Source organism: Perissodus microlepis, chromosome 23 (assembly GCF_051167445.1).
Source record: "Perissodus microlepis isolate ML-2025 ecotype Zambia chromosome 23, ASM5116744v1, whole genome shotgun sequence".
Taxonomy (NCBI): domain Eukaryota; kingdom Metazoa; phylum Chordata; class Actinopteri; order Cichliformes; family Cichlidae; genus Perissodus; species Perissodus microlepis.
Window position 1 is genome coordinate 16278645 of NC_140482.1, and position 21695 is coordinate 16300339.

Sequence of the window (21695 nt, forward strand, 5' to 3'; positions counted from 1 at the left end):
TTTCAGATAATCTTTTTGTGTGTTAAGCCATGTAAATCTGACCTACGAATCAGTCAAACATAAAAAGAATCATGTATGTTTGCACATATATATATAACTTGTTCTATATATATATGACTTGTTCTGTTATTAACTGTTTATTAATAGCATCTTACCTCCCTTTTCCTTGTCCTTGCTGTCATTTCGAGCTGCTTTAGTTGGTTCCTCTTCAAAGAAAATCAACATACTCTAATCCCAGTATTTCTGTCACTGTCCCTTTCATATCTATTTACCAGGAGTACAGTATTGCATTATGTTATGTTGCTCAGTTACAAATGACAAAATAAATGTAACCAAGTATACTGTTGTGAAATATGTCTGTTAGCCAGAACTGCCACTTTTGAGCTCAGTTAGTTGGACTCATTTTGATGTGAGTGGAGCCGGATGAATTATGATCTAATGCCTTTGGGCAGCTTATTCTCTCTCACATCAAACACAAATGAGTCTCAGCATGTTTCAGTTCTGGTTTGTCTTTTGAATATATTTACTTTAGCCGAGCATAATGCTGAAAAAGTAATAAATTACTTTGCAAAAGAGCTTTCAAAGGGGTTTCTTTGCCTGCAAGCTTTTAGCTTGCATTCATCTATTTATCATAGTTTGATTTGTCATAGTCAATGAGCCCCTGAATAGCCCATTCCTAAACCAGATGGCACAAAGGCACACTGTATATGCCAAACAGACCTTGGTAGGTAGCCACGATGCTTTTTATTCATAGCACACAACATCATCTACCTTAATGTTAACCCTTTTTCTAACCACACTCTGGGCCCATCTATCATCATATGTAAAACTAACAGAGTAGGTACACATTAAAACTACAGAACTCAGGGGTCTGACTGATTTTGGCTGCTTTTTCTAGGTTAAAAATAAATAAATAAAGCACTTTCTGGGAAAATCCACCAGCTGCTAATGACTGTCAGCAGTTCTGGGTAATTCGCTGCGACAGGACTAAAGGTCCAGGGTCCAAAAATGGTTCTGGTGCTGTCAGAAAATTGGTGGACTAATCGGGCTTTGTGGCCGGTGGTACGACGTGGTGATAATGAATCAATTCCGCTGAGTGACTAGTAATAACACAGCAGGGAATGACGACATGCTGCCGCGCTGTACGCATTGCAAATATGGAACTGGATGCAGGTCTAGTTTATGACCTACTTCTGGACGATGACAGGTTACATCTGCTGTGTGTGATGGTGTGTGATGAGATCCCCCTGCGGAGTCCAGCATGTTAATAAAAACATGCTTCAGGATAAAGACAAGACACTGATGAGAAAGATCCCCTCTTAAATACTTTTCCTGTCATTGAATGAGTACTTCTGGTGGACTATTTTCATTGTTCCTCTGCCCTCTTTAAATATGCTTGCAGAACCAGTCCTGCAAGTGCACCCGTCAAGCATTTGAGGAGGGCTCTTAAATGGCACCATTACCCACTAAGGTAATGGTGATGTTAAACTCACTGTACAGCCCGCTTTGATCTTAAGTGGGCCGGACCAGTGAGACTCACCTTTCTATTGGTATAAAGAAGTTTAACTACACCCTTAATCCCTGAGATGTGTTTGTATTAGAGAAAGAAGTGCAAGTCCTAATGTACATCTCAGATTTCCTGCAATAAAGCTACTGTAGTAAATGAAAGAAAGCTGTCACCATGACACGCAAAAAATTATAGGTAATAAATGTGTAAAATTACAGAAGAAGTTCTGGTAGCTTGTTGCCATGACATGCCATTAAACTTTTTGTGGTAATTCACAGAAGATGTTGTAGTGTTCTGTTGCAGAGTGTAGCAACTCTGATTAAACACCTAGCTAAACCTTTGTCAATGAATACAGGAGTCCGAGTAGTGTTGACCTTTTACTCTCAGAATCTTCATTTGACAAGCGGTGAAAACTGTAGTTGAAAAAAAAAATACAGAATAGTGTAAATGCCTTTGAGGCCGAGAACAGATGTTCTCTTTTAAAATAATAATAATAATAATAATAATAATAATAATAATAATAATAATGATAATAATAATAATAATAATGTGGATCGTTGTAGTTTAAAAATCAGAAAGGTTTCTGTTGTTTAATTACTTATCTATTACTGTCTGTTGTAATATGAATGAATGGCCATGGGGGAAAAGCTGTAAAACTAATGAAAATACAGTTAAAGGTCAAAACAAAACTATGCAATCCTTCACTTGTTTCAAAACTGCCCATCTGAGTTTTTTGGAGTTGGAGTCTTTGCCTGGCCAATTTTGTCCCCTGAGCCTTATGTTTGACACTCTTGGCCTAAAATATTTGCCCAGAAAATCAATGTAAAAGATGTCATTGTGACATTGTCCTTTAATTGAAGGTCATGAATGAAATCAGTTGTCAGACACTTTATATGTTCAGTTTCTTGTCCGTTTCTCTTGACTTTATGCAAAGACGAATGACAGAAAAGACAAATATATCAATGTACATTTATTTGCATACAGACAGTAACAAGCGTGTTCCTCTTTTTCACTGAACAGGTAGACGAACATGCGATCCCGCAGCAACAGTCTGGAGGACGTAACCAAGGCCAAGCTGACGCAGCAGGCAGACACTCGCAAGAGATCTGCAGAGCGAGATGAGCCCTCTGGAAGGGCAGAGCGTCGCGGTCGACACCGCGAGCCACCAGACGACACCGGCACCATTCAGAGGAACAACAAGACTCCCAAGAAGAGCACCAGCGCAGGAGGAAGTGGGTGCAGCAGCAGTGCCAGCGGCGCTGCCAAGGGTGGTCGAAGGGAGAAGGGCAGGGACCTTTCCCGTGATGACCTTGTCTTTCTTCTGAGTTTGCTTGAAGGAGAGCTACAGGTAACCCAAACAGTAGAGATGACTAGGGGAATGTGGATTTAGCCCAGACAACATATAACTATTAAAACAGCAGGAAGGCCTGCAGACATAGCACCAGCCCCTGGCTTAGTGCGCTCTCAAGTTGGTCTGTGTTAACAGACAGCTGACAGCTGAGGCTACTTCCTGTTTCCTACACTAGAGCCGAGAATCGCCTGGCAGTAGGAATGGAAACTGATAAGAATTTATATTGATTCCATTATTACTATCAGTTATTCATTGGATTCCTTATCGATTCTCATTGGCGCCATTTTGAGAGTCACCACCATTGCTAAGCAGCAATAAAGAAATGACACTCATGAAAATGAATTGCATGCTGTGGGTCAAATGTTTTCCAGTCTGTTGAGGTATTTCTCCTCTTTGTTGTGATCAGTGTTGGAGTCATTACTCAAAAAAGTATTTTTTACAAATATAACACTGAACACTTTTCTTGAAAGTAATACAGTACCTAACTTAATTACTCCTGGTAAAAAGTAATTCTTTCTACTACTGGTTACATTACTCTAATGGTACTTTGTAAAAAAACTGAAACACACTCATAATCACCATTTAACAATATAAATCTGAGGCTACAACCCCACACACCAACACAAATCCCTAATGCAGACACACATGCGTCTCTAAGATCTTTCTCTTAGTAGAATACAAAGCTGGCTGCACAAAGCAAAGATGAAAACCAGAACAAAAAAGCAATCTCCACAGTGATTCGGCTTTAGAAATGTGAACAGGTAGAAAGGGAGGCTGCAGCCTGACTGCTCACCTGCTTGTTACCTGTTGAAGTTAAGAGTCTGGCTGTTGGGCTCGACATTCACTCAGCTTTCACTCTGGGTCCCTCACTGGCCTTCTATAGCTTGCATAGCTTCTGAAACTTACTCAGTGTGTTTCACCGCAGAGAAAACCCTTGTGTGGGTTTCTGGCATGTGAATCTATACAGGAAACAGTAATCCTGTAAATGGTGGTGTTTAGCCTTGGTCTGTTTCATTTCTTGTTAGATTTAATCAGTTTGGCTCATGTTAATGAGTGAAAAATGCTCAATATTTCTGTGATTTATCTGCCAATTTAGAGGAGGTGGGCAGGGATAGGGAGGTCTGGGCTTTTCTCTTTAGACTACTGTCCCTGTGATGTAGACACAAATAAATGACAGAAGGTGGATGTATGCACAAAAATAAAAATTCCTAATATATTTGTCAATTTACTTCAACAGTGCTCCACAATGTTTCCATACAATCCGTGGTAACTGCAGAACGTAGACTCTTGCTGTCTTGCTGCTGCACATTAGCAGGAAAACAGTTTATTCCACTGCATATTAATCCTGCAATACGAAGTTCAAACCAGCCACATTCCTTTTCTTCCCTCACTGCAGGCCAGAGATGAGGTGATCACAGTGCTGAAGGCAGAGAAGATTGACTTGGCCCTGCTGGAGGCCAAATATGGTTTTGTCACACCACAGAAGGTCCTGCAAGCTCTGCAGAGAGACGCCATCCAGGGCAAGTGTGACATCTTCCAGGAAGACATCTATGAAAAACCCATGGCAGAGGTAACAAACAGTCACTCAAAATCTCTAATCTACTAATCCACTGTCCAAGCAATGCAGTACAGTCCAGACATGACAGATGTTTTTTATTTGCTCCCATCACAGCTGGATAAGCTAGTGGAGAAGCAGAGGGAGACGCACCGGCGGATGCTAGAGCAGCTGCTGATGGTGGAACAATCACACAAGCAGACCTTGTACAAGCTGGAAGATGAGAAGAGGAACCACGGGGAGTTCATAAAGAAGAGTGACGAGTTCACCAACCTGCTGGAGCAGGAGCGAGAGAGGTCAGTGCACGAACTACCAAGAGAAGTTGGGCAGTCAGTCAGAAAACTGGCAGTCCCCCCAAAAATGGCAATCACAATTTGCTTCAGTATGGAAGTGTCTGACTGTGTTTATGCTGGTTTCCTTGGAGAAATCTGGTGACCTATAATCTGATAGCAAATACAGGAAATCTCACTCTGGGTTAAGGGAAAGGGCGTCAGTGTCACTCTATAATTTATAATGTCTGATTTAAAAGATTCTGGATGCCCTTCAGCTGCATTACAGCAGATTTTTATTGCGCTATTCTCTTGTTGTGTTTAAAACGAGGTCCATGAGGAAACTTAAAGTCTTCAGCACAACTGACCTCATCTCAAGTGGCATCACTTTAGAACGCTTATCAGATTTTAGAAACCCAGAAGGCTTCCTGGAGCTTCATTTACATGGACAAAAGTAGTCAAGCTCTGGAGTTCTTCTTGAAGTAAATGTTTATATGTGAAGTGATGTAAATCAAACTGTTGCAGGATAGCCATTCTAACCTGCACTTCATGTTTCATTGACCTCCAACAGGCAGCGACTCCAAACATGTGCATTGTATCAAGCTGAAGCTAGAATTACAGCTGATGCTGATTTCTTTCTTAAACAATAGCTGCCATCTCCAATTGCTTCACTGTCGCAGTGATATGAGTGTCTTTCTGAGTCAGTGTTGACGTTTTCTTTGGAGTGAGAGGTCCTCTTAACCTCCTAGGACCTGGCATCCACATATGTGGACATCATATGACTGGGGGCAGGGATAGCTCAGTAGGTAGAGTGGTGGCCCCATGATCGGAAGGTCGGGGGTTCGATTCCCCTGAACAGCTACCCTGAGGTACCCCTGAGCAAGGTACCGTCCCCACACACTGCTCCCCGGGCGCCCAATGGCTGCCCACTGCTTCACTGAGTGAATGGGTTAAATGCAGAGAGGAACTTCCCCACGGGGATCAATAAAGTACACTTTCTTTCTTTCATATTTTGGGTTGTCTAGACCAAAATACAAAATTTTGCTCTACAAGGGCCTGATATCCACTTACGAGGACATTATACTGCCACTGTTCTATTGAAATTTAAAACAAACGTCCTCATATGTGGATCTTATTTTTCTCAGAAACAAAAATCAGGTAAAAGAAAAAAAAATCAGGTAATTCTTTGTTTTTACATTCATCAGGTTCCAATCAGCCCAAATAGCAAAGAGAAATTAAAAATGAATGCCATGAAAGAGTTCGGGTCTTAGGAGGTTAAATCATTTTAGCCAGCAAAGGGGAAGTACACGAGGAGTGATCAAATCTTTTCCCTTGAACTGATAATATGAGATATCGACGGACAGCCAGCCTCCTTCCAACTTAAGCCACTCAGTGTCACCAAATAAATGTAATAATAATAATTAATGTATTCATTAATAGTGTTAGCAATAAATCAGTGTTCTTTAGGAACAGGAGGAAAATCCCCTATAAAAAACAAAACATCCAATACTTTTGTTCCCATGACCTAGCCCAGGTCTTTTACTTTTACTATCACTTTTTATTGAACAACTTTGCAAAAACCTGGAACAAACCATGAGTTGTTTCTGGAGTTAATCCAGTGACCAGGAATGGAAGGCAGGACAGATAATTTACATGTGCGCTTAAAAAGACAAATAAGCTTTACATTTACAGTTCTGCTTTATGGTAGCACTGTGGATATTTATGAAATGGGGGGGGAAACCACATCCCTGGAAAACTGTCATAAGGGCTAAGTCTGCATTTCGTTGCCAGTGAAGCTTTGAGGCAGCAGCTCAGCACGAGGGACACTGACTGTTGGTGCTGCCATTTCATGATGTGCTATGATGTAATTCTTTAAACTCTCCAAGATCAGCAGCAGTATATTACAACTGCTCAAATCTGAAGGTTTATACACACCTTTCTTAATACAGTGTCGTGTGCACTACAGCTTAGCACAAACCACAATCAGTTTTCCTCAGTGCAGTGTTGATGCATCAGTCCACCAATTTAATTTGCTTTCAGAGTAACATATTCTAACATTACCTAGTTGGACCCAGTGTAGTACACGGATTTATAAAATCTAACAATGAATGCTATAACCACCACAAAGTTTACATTTTTGGTGTAGCTCTTCTAATGGCTTCAATAAAGCTGAAAAATCCCTATACAGTAGATCACATCGCCACAATGCCAAGCTCAAGGCCTAAAAGGTGTAGCCTATGTAGCCTAAAGTTACTTTGAGTGCAAAAATAATTCCTGACCGAGGTTGAGTGCGAATATGGGAAATTTTATCACACTAAAAGACTGCAGTAAGATGCTGGAAGCTTGTCATCTTGGACTGAGAGAAGCTGCTCGGCCACTGAAATTCATGCCACAAAACACCTGGTGCACATTTTTGATGCTTATGTTAATACCAGAGGAGGTTTAAAGTGCTGCAGCTGTTGAGTCAGCAGAGCATTGCTGTGGTTCCTTAAAACTTCTACTTTGCAATAATACCACTTACAACTGATTGTGAAATATCTAGGAAGGAATAATGTTTAGAAATAAACTCGGAAATAAACTGTGGCATCCTATTACCAAACTCTGGAAGCTCTTTAGAACCATGCATTCTTTCATTAATGTTTGTAAAGGCAGACTGCATGGCTAAGTGCGGATTTTATAACCCAGTGGCAATGGACTTGAAAACATCTGAATTTAAAATTAAAATGTGTGGCCCAATACTTTTGTCCATATGGTATTTGGTACTTTAAGCTAATTGTTATTTGTTATTGTATCTTTATTTCAGACATATACAGAAAAAAACAATATATACACAAGTACACATACTTGCATTTACAAATACGAATATATATGTAAATACACACACGTATGTGCTCAGACAAAACAAAAAAAATAAAATAAATAAAATAAAACAGAGTCTAAATGACATGTAATGACAATTATTAAGTCTGAAATGGTAATTGCTATCATCGTCACGCCGTCTTGGTCATGACAATGTTACCATTTAGCCCAACATCTCTGAATGTATATTTTTGAATATTGCAGAAGTCCTAACACTTCCAGTGGAGAAAAATATTGTAATGTGAGATGAAGCTACGATGAATTATTTAGCAGTCATGTTCAGCACTGCAAGCCAAGACAGAGGCAGCTGGAGGTCTGAGGTGGAAACATGTCTGATTTCTTCTGTAAATGTCACATAGAGAGCAGTTACTGGGCCGCACTCTTTTTACTGCTTCCTCAGCAATATCACATATCATACACAAGCACAGTGTGTGCACTAACCTGGAAACTCACCTGCAACACACACACAGGCAAAAAACACACACACACTATCTCGGCAATTAATCTCACAAGGGAAACACAGCTGGACAGCGGCCCGTGACCTATTTGGGACAATCACATCATTGCACTTCAGCCATAGCAGAATGTTTGAGTTGGATCAGGGCAGTGTGACGATGGTCTGTGCTTTGTCAAAGAGCATGTCAGGAAGGACAGGCTGCCATGAAAAATAGACCCCTGTCCAGGGTCGAGCTAATTACCTTGTGAGAAAAGGCAAAAGATTTATATGACTGAGAGAACAAAAAAAAAAGAAAAGAAAAGAAGAAAACTTACCCAAAAGCTCTGAAAAGTATCAGTCATAGTGCATGTTCAACAACATGCCAGAATACCATGGAAATAGTGGACAAGGGTCTATTTTTTTTAGTAATGAGCTTGCCAGTAGACTTTAGCATAAGCTCAAGTCTGTGTGTAAAGGCATTGAACATTTGCCACTGTCTTCTGGCCTCTGGATTGTGTAGTAGCTGAGTATGTGTGTATCCAACATTATTAGGCAAACGTGTGTGTTCAGAGGTGTCCTCTTACCTCCCCTCCCCTCCCTGTTTGTCCAGACAATCCTCACATGAGACATTATAGTTCTCAGTGTCGCCACTTGGATAATTATAAGTTATACTATATGGTAATGATGTAAGTGTGCTCTCTTGAGTGACTGTTGGTAGCTTTTCTGGTTCATAAATAAAAGGGCATATAGTTATCACAGCCAGCAGGAAAACCCAGTTGTACACTATGCTATGTATTTATTAACAGCTTCATTTGTACTTATTCAGTCTTGGCCATCATTTCTATTGGTTATGATGATGCACTTGTCTCAAACAAACAAGACCTGCTAAGCTGCTAACATCCCTGTTTGAAAGGGAAGATAAAGGTTTCGGATGGGATTATGAGTGGCAAATAATGGAAAATGACTATGAAGAATCTGTAGGCACGGGATGATATTTCTTACCTTCTGGTTTTCATTTGGGTTAGTCCAAGTTCTACTGAACATGTCACATTTGAGCAGGTTTAGCAGCTAGACAGAGTGAACAATGGCACATGGAACAAGAAGTCTGGAATGTCACTTTCTTTATCTGCTATCTAATATCCTGACTACACCAGAAGCCCCGTAAAACTGGCTCTCATTCACAGAGGCCAAGTAAGCAGACTAGCTGGTGGGTTTTCAGAGTTAGTGCACAATGAATTCCTGGAACTCACTCTGCTAGTGTTGATCACTTTCCAACTATTAGATTTTTGGTTAAATGCTACAAAATCAGATTTAAACAGTGTTGGGTAAGTTACTTTAAATTAGTAACTTAGTTACATTACTAGTTACTTCTATCAAAAGTAACTCAGTTACTTCAAGTTACTCGTTACTTTCAGAGTAACTAGTTACTAGGGAAAGTAACTTTGGTTTTACTCAGAATTCTCTTGTTAATGTGTTGCTTCCGTAACTGGATACCCAGCAAGATTGCCAGTCTTCTAGCTTGCTTACTTGCCACAAGTGCACTGTGCCACCTACCAATAGAAAGGAAAAAATAATGTGCACATTTCCACGAGAGAAATCCCACACCTGATTCTATCCTAGCCTGCTTTTTACATCCAACACAAAAACTGCAGTCGTGGTGCTTTCGATTGTACTCAGAACTCGGAAATTCTGCCTTCTGAATAGGAAGATGTAGGTAACACCGGACTGAAGATGAGCTGCATACAGAGCTGGACTGGGACAAAAAAATCGGCATTTTGACTATTAGCACCATTATAGGAAAAATCATAAAGCCTTTGAATGAAAACAAACACTGTTGTGACAGTGATGTACACTGTTCTGATGGTATATATGTATCAATCTATCAATTGTTTGTTGTAAGACTCAGATAATTATTATTATTTTTTTAAAGTGAGACATTTTAAATGAGAATAAGAAAGTATTTCCTTGTGCCCCCCTTTCCCTTTTAATGCCCTACATGGACCCCTGGCAACACTTTACTAGACCCGCCCCTGCACAGTTACCAGCTGTCAGCTACTTAGAAAAGGATCCTGGTGTTATTTGTCTCTCAGAAACAGTTCGTAACTTCCCTTCAACTCATTCATGTCACCTAAAAGGTAAACCTGTTTCTCCATCACAGCTCTGATGATTCAGTAAGGACATCTCCTGGTTTCATCTGCATGTTTCCCTCTCACCACATATCCAAACCGATATCATGACCAGCAGATTTACAGCTTTGGCTCCAGCAAACATCAGCTGATACTAGAAATTAATATTAAATAAATTCTAACAACAGCTGATCAAACGTGCTGCTGTTGTTTACCGCGACATCCGCTGGTTTCCTCTTTCTGGCGCAAAGTCGGCGATAAATAAACAAGAGAGAAAAGCCGATCAGCTGATCATTGATCAGTTTCATGATTGAAGTAGAAACAGGAGAGGGAGGGGAGAGAATGAGAGAAGAAGAGGCAGCTGTGCAGCAAAGACACAGAATAACTCCCGCTTTGTGTCTTTTTCATTGTAGCTGAAGTCCGGGACAAACTGTGTTCCTTTTCACCTCAATACGAAACGCGTAATATTTTCTCTGAATACGAGACGATTCCGTTTTTTACGGGACGGTTGGAAACTCTAATAATTAACCTTAAGAACAAAATAAAGTTCAACATCAGTAACATAGCACCACCCAGCTGTATAGAAACTCCGTCATGCTAGCTAGCACGCAGTACGAAAAAGTCAGCATAACGAAAATAAACTCCACCTAAACTTGGTTCATATCTGACCCAGATGGACTGCAGGTTATAACTTCTTACCTGAAGTTCAGTTCACCTGACACTCTCGGACCAGCGGCTGCCTCGGGTCTCTCCTCTTGCCTCCCTTTTCCTTCATCCACCTGCTTGCCTCCACCACTTGCTAATGTTATTGAATCTGTGGAAGCTCCGCGATAGCCACCACACGAAGTAACGAATAACGAGCCTATCTAAATCCCAGTAACGAGTAACGCGTTCCCGGTTTTGGCATAATAACTAGTTCCCGTGCTCGTTACCACAATAATAACGTAGTTACTGTAACGCGTTACTTAATAACGCGTTAGTCCCAACACTGGATTTAAAATAGTCAGCATTTTTGTACAATTTGATGTGATGAATCAATTTGTGAGCTCAGGCTTATGTGCTACACATCTGATATGGAGTTAACCAACGATCAAAGAATACAGCCAAAGTTGTCATTTGTGGAAGCTGTTACCTGCTGAGGGTTCAGTTACATGACCCCAAATCATATGTCAGTAACTTCTCCACCTTTTCGTATGTGTGCCTCTGTAAAGTCAAATGTCATTGCCTCAGTTAAACAAGCCTAGATAATGGTCTACAACCATATGGCAACCAGCAGTTTCAAGTGAAAAATTAGTATTCCTCTACCAGTTGGCAAACTGTCACTATCACTATCAAATTGATTGCTAAAGCCCCAGTTATGCAGGCCTTAAGACCAGTCAGTGACCCCTTGGAAACCACTGGTTTCTAGAATGTTCATTCCAATAGCAATCATGCAAACTGTGGGCAATCAACAGAATCTGCAATAGACCAAATCAGATTTCCCCAATTGCCCACAGTTTGCATGAACCATACGACTTGTCTGCAAACACTCGTTAATTACTCTCTGAGTGGTAGTGAAAAGGTGGAAAAGAGTGCAGTGAGGACCTGAAGCAACATTGCAGCGTTAACCTTCAAAGTAAAATTTGTGCCTTTTAAAACATGTTACTTGTAGCACTGAGGCACAACCTTTACTTTGAAAGCAACCGTTTACCGTTTTCGGTTTGCATCCTGCCTTTTCAAGTTTGAGTTTGCAGAGAAGTCTGTCTTCTATGCAATGTGAGAGTATACAGTGGTTGTATCACAAAGAATATAGTTGACAACGTACGGCACACAACATCAACCTCAATAGTTCAATTTTAAAGTAAACCTCTACTGGCTGTGTAAAGAAGCAACAACAACAACAACAAAAAAGCTATGAGGAAAAGTGAAAGTAAGAAGCAAATCAAAGTGGAACTTAAGAAGGTTGTGAAATATCTCCTGATTTATATTTTTTTCCTATTTTTACCCCATGTCAATCTTAGCACAGACTTTCACAATCGTATGCGTCATATCTGCTATGCTTGCATGGATCATATCATTCATTAGGAACCAATGGTGACGTAATCATTGTTGAAGGACTCGATCGGTTTCTGGCAGCAGCTTCATAATAAATCTTTCATGTAAGTCTAGTGAATAAGGATCTCAGTGCTGATCACAAGGCAGACTTAACGAGATCTAGTGAACATATTTTTCTGTTGTATAGCCATTCAGTCACCCTTTAAAGAGGCAGACATGTCATCACAACTGCCTCATGCAAGAAGAAAGGGAGAATCCCCCGCGGAGCTTAAGTAAACACCATTTTAGTCCTTCTCCCATGCACAAAACACAAAGTTTGCTCAGTGGTTTCTGCTAAACTCTGCGCTCCTTCCAAAATATTATTATAGAGGGCTTGAAATAATAAAAGAAACCCCAAAACTTTGACTTCTGAAAGGAAAAAGCCACTTATCGCTTGTTTAAGGAGAGCTGAAACAGCCGTCTGTGTTTTAAGAGCGCCTGCCATGGCTTCAGCATGTACAGTATGAAAGACACCATTTCACACCGGGCTTTAATTCCACTCTCGTTAATCCACTGTTATATGACGCATTTTAGCTGCATGTAATCATTTCCTTTAACTGGGTCCTGGAAAGCTGCAAGTTGTGATTGCATCCTGGGGTAATGTGGAGCAGCGTTTGGAAGTGGACAAACCTTATTCCCCTCCATCTTTCACTAAATTCACTCACAGTTCAGCCTGTATGTTTAGAAACTCCTCATCGCCCATGGCCATTTTTGAATTCTTTCACTCTTCATAGCAGGAGGCCTGCGATTGACCTCCTCCCTGCAACCTCTAAAGAGGATGTAAATCCGGGCAGGGGGTCGGGGATGAACCCGGTTCCCCACCGATTAATTGTCAATTGAGCAGCCATACATGAGTGATGACCTCATCGCGCGCCGAGCACTGCAGGAGCAGCAGGGGTGTGAGAGCAAGAGCGGCATCTTAACCTTTAACAGATGTTACTTTAAACATGACTTCAGCTCGCTGATACACACAAACACACACACACACATCTATGCCTCAACAGGCCATTTGCTCGCCTTTGTTCTTTTGCAGAAAACTACAGAGCAGGGAGGGAATTTTATTACCATGAGTATCTTCTAACTGATGTTAGTGTGACAGGTTCCAGCTTATGCTGTCATGCATTGCCCTGAACTGAACATATAGAAGAGTCAAACATCCAAATCAACCTGCTGTCTCTATCATTTAAAGTTTGCACAACTGTCGGTGACAGCAAATAAACCAATGAGACGAACTCAGAGAAACTCTGTGAGGTAATGTCAGTGAAACACATAACAAGCATGGTTGTTTGAGATTATTTTATAGTCAAAAAAAGAATTAAAATAGCTTTTAGGTAGCAACTGTATACTTTGTATTTTGTCTCGTTTTTTTGGATCATGTGAACATACCCAGCGCCAGAGTTTAATTGAAGAGGAAATAAAAGAAGCCAGAGAATCACAGATGACACAGTGAAAAAACAAAAATTAAGAAACACAATAAAGTATATCTCTGACTAAAAACTCACAAAACCAGACATTGTGACAAATTCTAGATACTTTTACTAGTTTATGCATTGAATTACACAGACTAGGATCACAGTCTATTACAGCAGTGCACAAGTAATTTTCCCAAAGAGCCTCATGAGAAACTAGGGCTGTTGTGGAGGGCTCAACCAAAAAGTTGAACTCAGATCTGCTCAATGTGAATTTTATCTCTTCACTGGCTCCCTATTAAAGCCAGAATTTAATTTAAAATCCTTCTCTTCACATACAAGGTCTTGAATAATCAGTCCCCATTTATTTTAAACACCTCATACTACTGCATCACCCAATCTAGAGCACTTCGCTCTCAGACTCCGGGCTTACATGTGGTTCCTGGGATATTTAAAAGTAGAATGGGAGGCAGAGCCTTCAGCTTTCTGGCCTCTCTTCTCCCAGTTTGGATTCGGGAGACAGACACTATCTCTACTTTTAAGGTTAGGCTTTGATAAAGCTTATAGTTAGGACTGGATCAAGTGATCACGTTGCTGGGGGGGTTTCCCATGATGCACTGAGCATTTCTTTAATCACTGTGTTTATACACCGCTCCGCCTTTAATTATTAGTTATTATTCATCTCTGGCTCTCTTCCACAGTGTCTTTTGTCCTGTCTTCCTCCTCTCATTCCCAACCAGTGGCAGCCTTCCTGAGCCTGGTTCTGCTGGAGATCTTCCTGTTAAAAGGGAGTTTTTCTTCCCACTGTCGCCAAATTCTTGATCACTGAGGGTCGTTTGGTTTCTTGCTATTACTGTAGGGTCTTTATAAAACTGAAAGTTACAATTGGGTCCTACCTGTGGCCCTTTAGAAAAATTAATTGTCCACCCCTGTCATATTAGAAAGGCTCACTTTAAGGGGCATTTTCAGAGGATTAATGATATCTTACATCAAATAAAAAGCATTGTTTTAAAATTCATTTTTTGCTTTTATTCTTGTTCTTTCTTAATACCTTTATAATTTTATGCCTTTAAATCTTTTAAGAAAAGCAAACTTTTTGGTCAAACTTAAAATCGCCTCTTCGAGGCCATTTCAAGTGGCCATAAATACAGCTCATGTTGGCTGAAAGTAGAGCGCACAAATACCAAATATTTATTTGTGGTGTTTTAGAGACAGAAATCGTGCTAACTGAATAGATGTTTGCAGCTGCTGTCATTCTATTACAGCACAAGTTGATGATTAACACTAATAAAACGGGTGCACTTTCCAATAAAAGTCCTTCAGTTGTAACTGTATTTTACAAGTTCTCGAAAAATGCCTCAAGACCTTTATAGGAACGAACAAGGTGGTGTGACAGGAACTAGCCTGCAGATAATTTGAAACAACACCTTGTTGATGTCATTCACTGGCACAGTGGGTTATTATCAGTGTTATAGTGTATATATAAAGTACAGTAGCTCCAAACATAACACCACATAACCTTCCTCCACCCCTTAACAGTTTGCAGGGCTTACGATACATGTTCATGCCATCTGGTTGACTTAACAGTTGCGGTGGTGACATCACTCCCGTGGATCAAATTGAGAACATTCTTCAGCGATTTCTTCATCATCGCTGAGATGTTATTATCCACTCCTGCCCTGTTTTTTGAAACTGAACACACGAGTTTTTGATTCTTTACGATCTGGGATCTTTGGTTATTAATGATGGTCCTGCCTCTGCAAGTTCACCTTAGAGGCAGGCTGTGAACTCTGCAGTTTTATGCAAATAAATGAGCGTTTTTGCACGAATGACGGGGTGTTTTAGGAAGTTGTCGAGCAGCTGCCGCACCGTATGAACGCATATTCCCGTGGGTGCGAAGGATCCGTCTTCACCTATGCATCGTTAAGATATTATCAGTGCTCCCGAAACTGTTGGCCTCATTCATCAACTGTACCTGACACGTGATGCCTAAACTTTTTGCAAAGGCTGTTATTTCTGTGTTGACTCCACGGAACAGCGCACCTGTAGTCCTCCCAAAAATGCTTCAGCCTTGCGCATTTCATACATTCCTGTACCAAGCAAAGTTCGAGCTTTTGGTATGAAGGTTGAGAAATTGAGAAATGTGATCTGAAATGTTTAGAAACTGTCTGGTTAGTTTTAAACTGTGCAATATTTAACTTTAATCAAATGTTAGCTTGGGAAAATACACATCTCAGTAATGAACAGCTGAAGCCAAACAGTTCCCTCTATGAGAAGGAAAGCTCTTCTTCATGCTGACTAGTGCATGTACAACACATTCAGTGCCACCTTCTACATGAAGCCAGTTATATTACAGATTTTTGTAACACACTTGCTTGACTTGCACATTCAGCATCGCAAAGACTTTATGGAATTTGTTTTGGTTTAGTTAGACATCAGGAATTAAATCCAGACAGAGGAGAAGACAGACAAGCCAACAATGTGATAGCAGTTCATATCTTTGTGGCTCAGTCACTAAAATTTACGGTGATGTCGTCTTTTCTCAAAAACTTGTAGTCTGTTCAGTTTAAAAGCCATTAAAAGATGTTTTCAGTGGCAGACAGTAAAAGACAAGTAGGCTTATACATTTTCTTAAGTAATGTATTTAAATGTATATTCAGAGATGTGTTAGCTCTGCTTCATGGATGGAAGTTTGTTTATGGATAAAAAAAAAACATTATCGTAGAGACCGTAAGGTTGCTGCCTGTTGCCAGGTAAAATTGGTGGGTACTACCCCCAAAACCTCCTTGTGATTGCAATAGTTGCTAGAAGATTGCCACAGTCATCCATAGTTTGCATGGGAGGCATGATGTGCCTTCCAACATGTTTAAAACACTGCACCTTTTACTTATGTAGCCAAAGGCACAGTTTTACTACCATTTGGCAAGCAGTTGGCAAGTGTTTGCAGACAAGTCGGCATCTTCCTGGAAAGTGCTGCAACTGCAGCACTCTGCAGCTGACCACAGCAATTGCAAGCAGGTTTTCTGTGCAGAATCTCTTACTTCTGTGTGAACGATTTCACACAGCAACTGCCAGCAGCCACCTAACAACTCCTACTTTTTGCCCAGGGGGGCCACCAACTGGTCTCTAGGCCCGTGTGACCGAGATCTTAGGCCTGTTTGATACACTTCTGCATCTAACACACAAGTCATAAAAATCATGAACACACTCAAGGACATACTGTTGAAGACAGTCAGCACAGAAGGAAAATAAAACATTCGCTTAGACACGATGGATGATTGAGAAATAGATATATGATGAGATTAGATGAGTCCCTTCTGCGTTTGCTGTCTTGCTCTTTGTTTGTGTGTCTTGATGCGCGTCACTGTATTGTTCCCACATTGTAGGAAAAACTGAGTGGCTACTGACCTAATTCGTGCTGGTCAGCCAACACTCCCTTCCCTGCTTTAGCCAGATAACAACCAAATGGCTTCACAGTCTTCTTGACCTCAACCTCATTTATCTGAATGTACTGTGACAAGGTTGATGGGATTAAGACAAGCCCGTTCATTCATTAACCTTTAAAGGTTTTGGATTTCATCAACTTTATCTATTAATATTAACAGAAGTACTTTCTAAGGAGTGTTTCCTTATGGATCATTATGTTTTGTTTTAAAGGAGTGATGACTTAATCTAATTAAGTCCAGTGACTGACCCGGCATTTCACTAACGGATTTGTGTTTTTTTTTTCTAATTTATTTTCTGTGAAAAAAAAGTGAATATATGAAATCTGCATGATAAGAATATATCTACTGACCGTTTTGTTTCGTGATTTTTGGTTTTTGAGCTTTTGAAGCATTTTTTCTCTTTATGTTGTGTTCTATTTAATGTTGGATGTGTTTTATGTGCTTTTAGAACATTTTCCAACATCTGTTTGCTGGCACTTTCTTGAGGTGCAGTGCATTTGACTTCTTAGAGCCACCACAGCTTAATGTCTGACCCTTACAAGTACCTATTAATGCATAACCTTAAGCACACAACATGTTTGTAGTTAAGAATATATTGACGATATATGAAATACTGCGACAGGAAGGACTCAAACTTGTATTGCTGGTACGACAGTCTGCCAACTTAAGCCTGCATCACTCCTCCAACTTCTTTTGCTTTTTAATGAGGACACATGAGAACGGACTGGTGAAAAAATAATTTTAAGGGAGATGAAATAATGTTGAGGAATTTAACTTGAGGAACACAAAAAATATTTAAAACTCATGTTCAGAAACGAGAATTAATACATTATAGGTCATGAGTATATCACAACTGGAAGTTAAAAGGTGTGCCTTGGAGCATAATACTTTCTTGTGTCACAGCTCCATGAACATAGCAAATTTTGAGCAACAAGTCACCATTTGCTTTTGTTTTATTAGGGAGTCATCAAAGACAAAAATATGGAGGTAATCTTTAAAAAAAACAGAGACAAGACACTAACAGATGCATGGTTTAATCCACATGCTTTCTATCTCTGTACTGCAGATGTGCAGGTACGAGTGCTTCACAAGGTGCTGGGAGACAGAAGCCAAAGACACAGCTCACATAAAGCGTACTTTCATGTGCCATGAAATGCGTGTGTCAAAATATTGCTCCGTTACATCTGTGCGCTGGGTAGTAATTAGGGCCAAGTGATTCGTCACTGCATGGCGTAATGTGATTACATCTCCCTGACAGAATGTAGCTATTAGACCTCACCAACCACAAGGACTCGGGGCCTTGCAGCTTGTACTTTTCCAGCCTTTTTTAGACTTGTTATAAAAGAGGAATCCAGCTTAAAATAGCACTTACGTGTTGTGTTCTATTTCTGTAGCAGTGCAGGTAATGGATTTGAGTGTTTCAATGTGGCAATTCTCCTAAAACATTACATTTCTGCTATAAAAACTCAGTGCTAATGTTTTGCAGTGAAAAAGGCACATTTTCTTAATTTGTCTTTTTAATTCTGTAGCAGATGTGGGATGTTTTTAGCGCGGCAAAAGGTATTGTCCCCATATTATTCCACACTAACAATGAGGAGAAAAGTGCCTTTGTAACCAGCGTTTATACGAGATTGTGTAATTTTAGGGTTCATTTTCCTTTAAACCTAACAGTGAACACCTCAGGGCTTTTGCATGAGCCTTGACTACATTAACAGACTCAACTGGATTGCAATCAAAGAGTGCAATTAAAAACAAAGCCGTGCATGATATATCTCTTTGTGATGTTTGGTGAGCTTCACTAACTATAATAAAAAGTTTTTCAGTAAAATGAACAGAGCCAAAATGTTATTTGAGCATTTCAACGGCATATTTGTAACTTAGAACATCTGTCAGGGTTATAAAAGAGCAGGAACAACTCAATGGTGAACTGAATAGAGCTTGACAAATGATTACGCTGACTGGGAATCCGCAGGAGTGATGTATGAGCTAATCTTCTGTTTGTGAAAGGAAATAGCACCGAGGGTGGAGAGAAGGAGGTCAAGGAGGAAAAAAAATGCGGCTAATGTAGACTTAGCATGACATTTCTACGCTTGCTGTGAACCGTGCGTGGCCCCTGCCAGCACTGGAGACAGCGAGTGATGGCCAGACTGAAAATGCAGCAGGCAACAGAGAAAATCCGACATGCAGGCTAAACACTGTGGAGGACACTTTTACCCGCCAGCGAGGGCTAATCTCTCTGATTTACTTTGTTTCTCACATTTGTTACAGCAGACACTGTGTTGAGTTATGGCTTGGCAAAACACCGCAAAGGGAAGCCATTTTTCCCCTCCTGTCCTGTCAGGCTGGAAGGAAGCGACAGCGAGAAAGTTGCGCTTTTTACGTCCTTGTTGCTGGCAGCTGCTGTGTCTGAACAATGAGTGCACGCCTGTGCTCCTAGTTAAGTCAGTGTTGAGATAGTGAGTGAAATATGGAGGGAGGAAAGAGCCTGCCTGTTTCTGCCAACTCCAATGTCTCACAGTGGTGAATGGGCTATCTGGACAGGGCCACAATGAACTGAGCAAACAGGGAGAGAGTGGTGACATTTTCTTTTTAACAAAGAAAGAGTCACTGCTGTGCTGTTGTTATTAAGCAGATGGGATATTTCTTACTCTATCCAAATAGTAACTGTTTATATGCTAAATCATTTTAAAAACAACCTTTGTCTTTCTAAGCTTCCAATCACATCATAGCTACACGAAAACACATAAAAATGACCTTTTCTCTGTGTACAAGCGCATGATACTGTGTTAAAAATATTTATTACTCGATGTTAGAGTGGAACTTTTAAGCTGGCATGTGAAGTTAAATAATTCACTGAACTCTATGCAATCTTGTGTAAAGTAGGTACCCCCATGCTGGTGGTACAGGAATTATCAGCCAGGCGCTCCTAATCAACTCCACTTAGTTCAGTGTGATCAGCTGCATAAAAACTGGAGCAGGTGTGTTTAAAGACAGCACCACAACCATGAAGTCTTCTGTATACCAAAGTATTCTAGAGTCAAATATGAGACAGTCTGTCTGACAGCTTGGTTAAAACTGGATCAATGGGACAATGATCCCAAACACAGAAGCAGATCTACAACAGCCTGAAAAAGAAAAGAGTCAAAGTGCTGCAATCATTCAGTCAAAGTGCAGACCTTACTGACTGCAATGCTGGGGTGGAACATTAAGAGAGCTGTGAGTAAATGAATACAAACCTCAATTTCCTCCACAGTGATGTGAGACTGATAAAATCATACAGACAATGATGACTTGTTGCTAAAGATGCATCTACAAGCTACTGAATCATGGGGTGGACTTAGTTTTTCATGACTGCACTTACACTTAAAATATCCTGTTATTATCAAACCTCATGCTTCAGAATGTTCCCCCCTCCTCTTGGCTCTGTATTATGTCATAGTGATATCTTTAATAAGGCTATCTCAGGCCTTCTGGTTGTACAGCCAATCAGAAAAAACTAGCTTAAGTAAAGGTTGCCCTTAATGGAAGAGGAGCTAAAAGGCTTGAGTTTACTACAAGAACACCAAAGATGGCGATGTAGTTGGAAGTGTGAACTGTAGAATGACTGTAAAATAATGTACATAAAAAACTAAACACGTGGATAAATTTGATTTAGACAGAGCACATGTTCAAATAGATTTCTATACTGACAAGTCTATGAAGGAAATACATGTCAGCACGTTGCACATCCTGTTTCAGGCTGAGGGACAACGTTTCAGTTAAGCCAGGCCCTACAGGAAACAGAAATCCACCAGTGGGACCGTATTTGACACAAATACAGTTTGCTTTGGTAAAAGGTTTTTTTCTTTTCCCCCCCTTCATTACAGTATGGAAACTTTTGCCACATCTCACCACATGCGCCTCGTCTTGATGAAAGACACTTTTCCATGTAAACAACGCAGTGAGTCGAAGCACCCTGCGTGTCAGTGATTTCCACCAATAAAGTTGCTCTTAACATCATCCCAAATGCAGCTAATCACACTCCAATCTAGAAAACACTGCCACGAAAAAGAAAGACATAAAACACCAAAAACGAATTCCTTTTTAATTGTGAATAATTATATTTTTAATTCATGTAAAAATCCTTCTACTTTCTCTTTTCTGTCACCCATTAAACTAATGCCGTTGCTTGAAACACTGTGTGCTGTTTGGATTTGTGTAAAATTTGAAATACTTACAGGGTGCTAGGAGGTGTCTGATTCAGAGGCAGGAATAGTGCTAATTAGGGATGTTTACACCGACTGGGGTTCAATTTACTTTTCCCTGACGAGGTTTGTCTCCTTATTTTGTGGCTCAGGGAGATGGATTTGCACAATATTTACCATTTGTCATCTTAAAGGAATTTAAAGATGTCAGGTACCCGACACCATAAATCCCCCGTGCAGCCTGAAGAAAGAAAGCCAGAAGTTGGCTTGTGGTTGTGTGAAGGTAAGAAAAATCTCAAGGACCTGCCTTGAGAGGGAGTGAGGTAGTCGGGGAGTCAAATCTGTGATACTGAAACCAAATTTTAACGCTTTGGGGACTGACTCTTTGGAGAGGGAACAATAGAGAGCTGTCAGAGGGACCACCCTATCCCAGTTCATCCCAGCTTTTGACAAGAAAACCCAGAAAGCAGGAAATAAGAG

The 21695-nt window shown here is 40.4% G+C and overlaps 1 protein-coding gene across 2 annotated transcripts in view; it reads left to right on the forward strand.

The window, feature by feature from the left end:
* filip1l (filamin A interacting protein 1-like) overlaps window positions 1-21695 on the forward strand; it is a 96490-nt gene that overhangs the window by 33537 nt on the left and 41258 nt on the right. For both annotated transcript variants that reach the window (XM_084921631.1, XM_084921632.1), the window contains exons 2-4: window positions 2528-2855; window positions 4255-4428; window positions 4531-4709. In XM_084921631.1, coding sequence (XP_084777757.1) covers window positions 2538-2855; window positions 4255-4428; window positions 4531-4709 — 671 coding nt within the window. In that variant the 5' untranslated portion in view covers window positions 2528-2537. The remainder of the gene's footprint in view (window positions 1-2527; window positions 2856-4254; window positions 4429-4530; window positions 4710-21695) is intronic.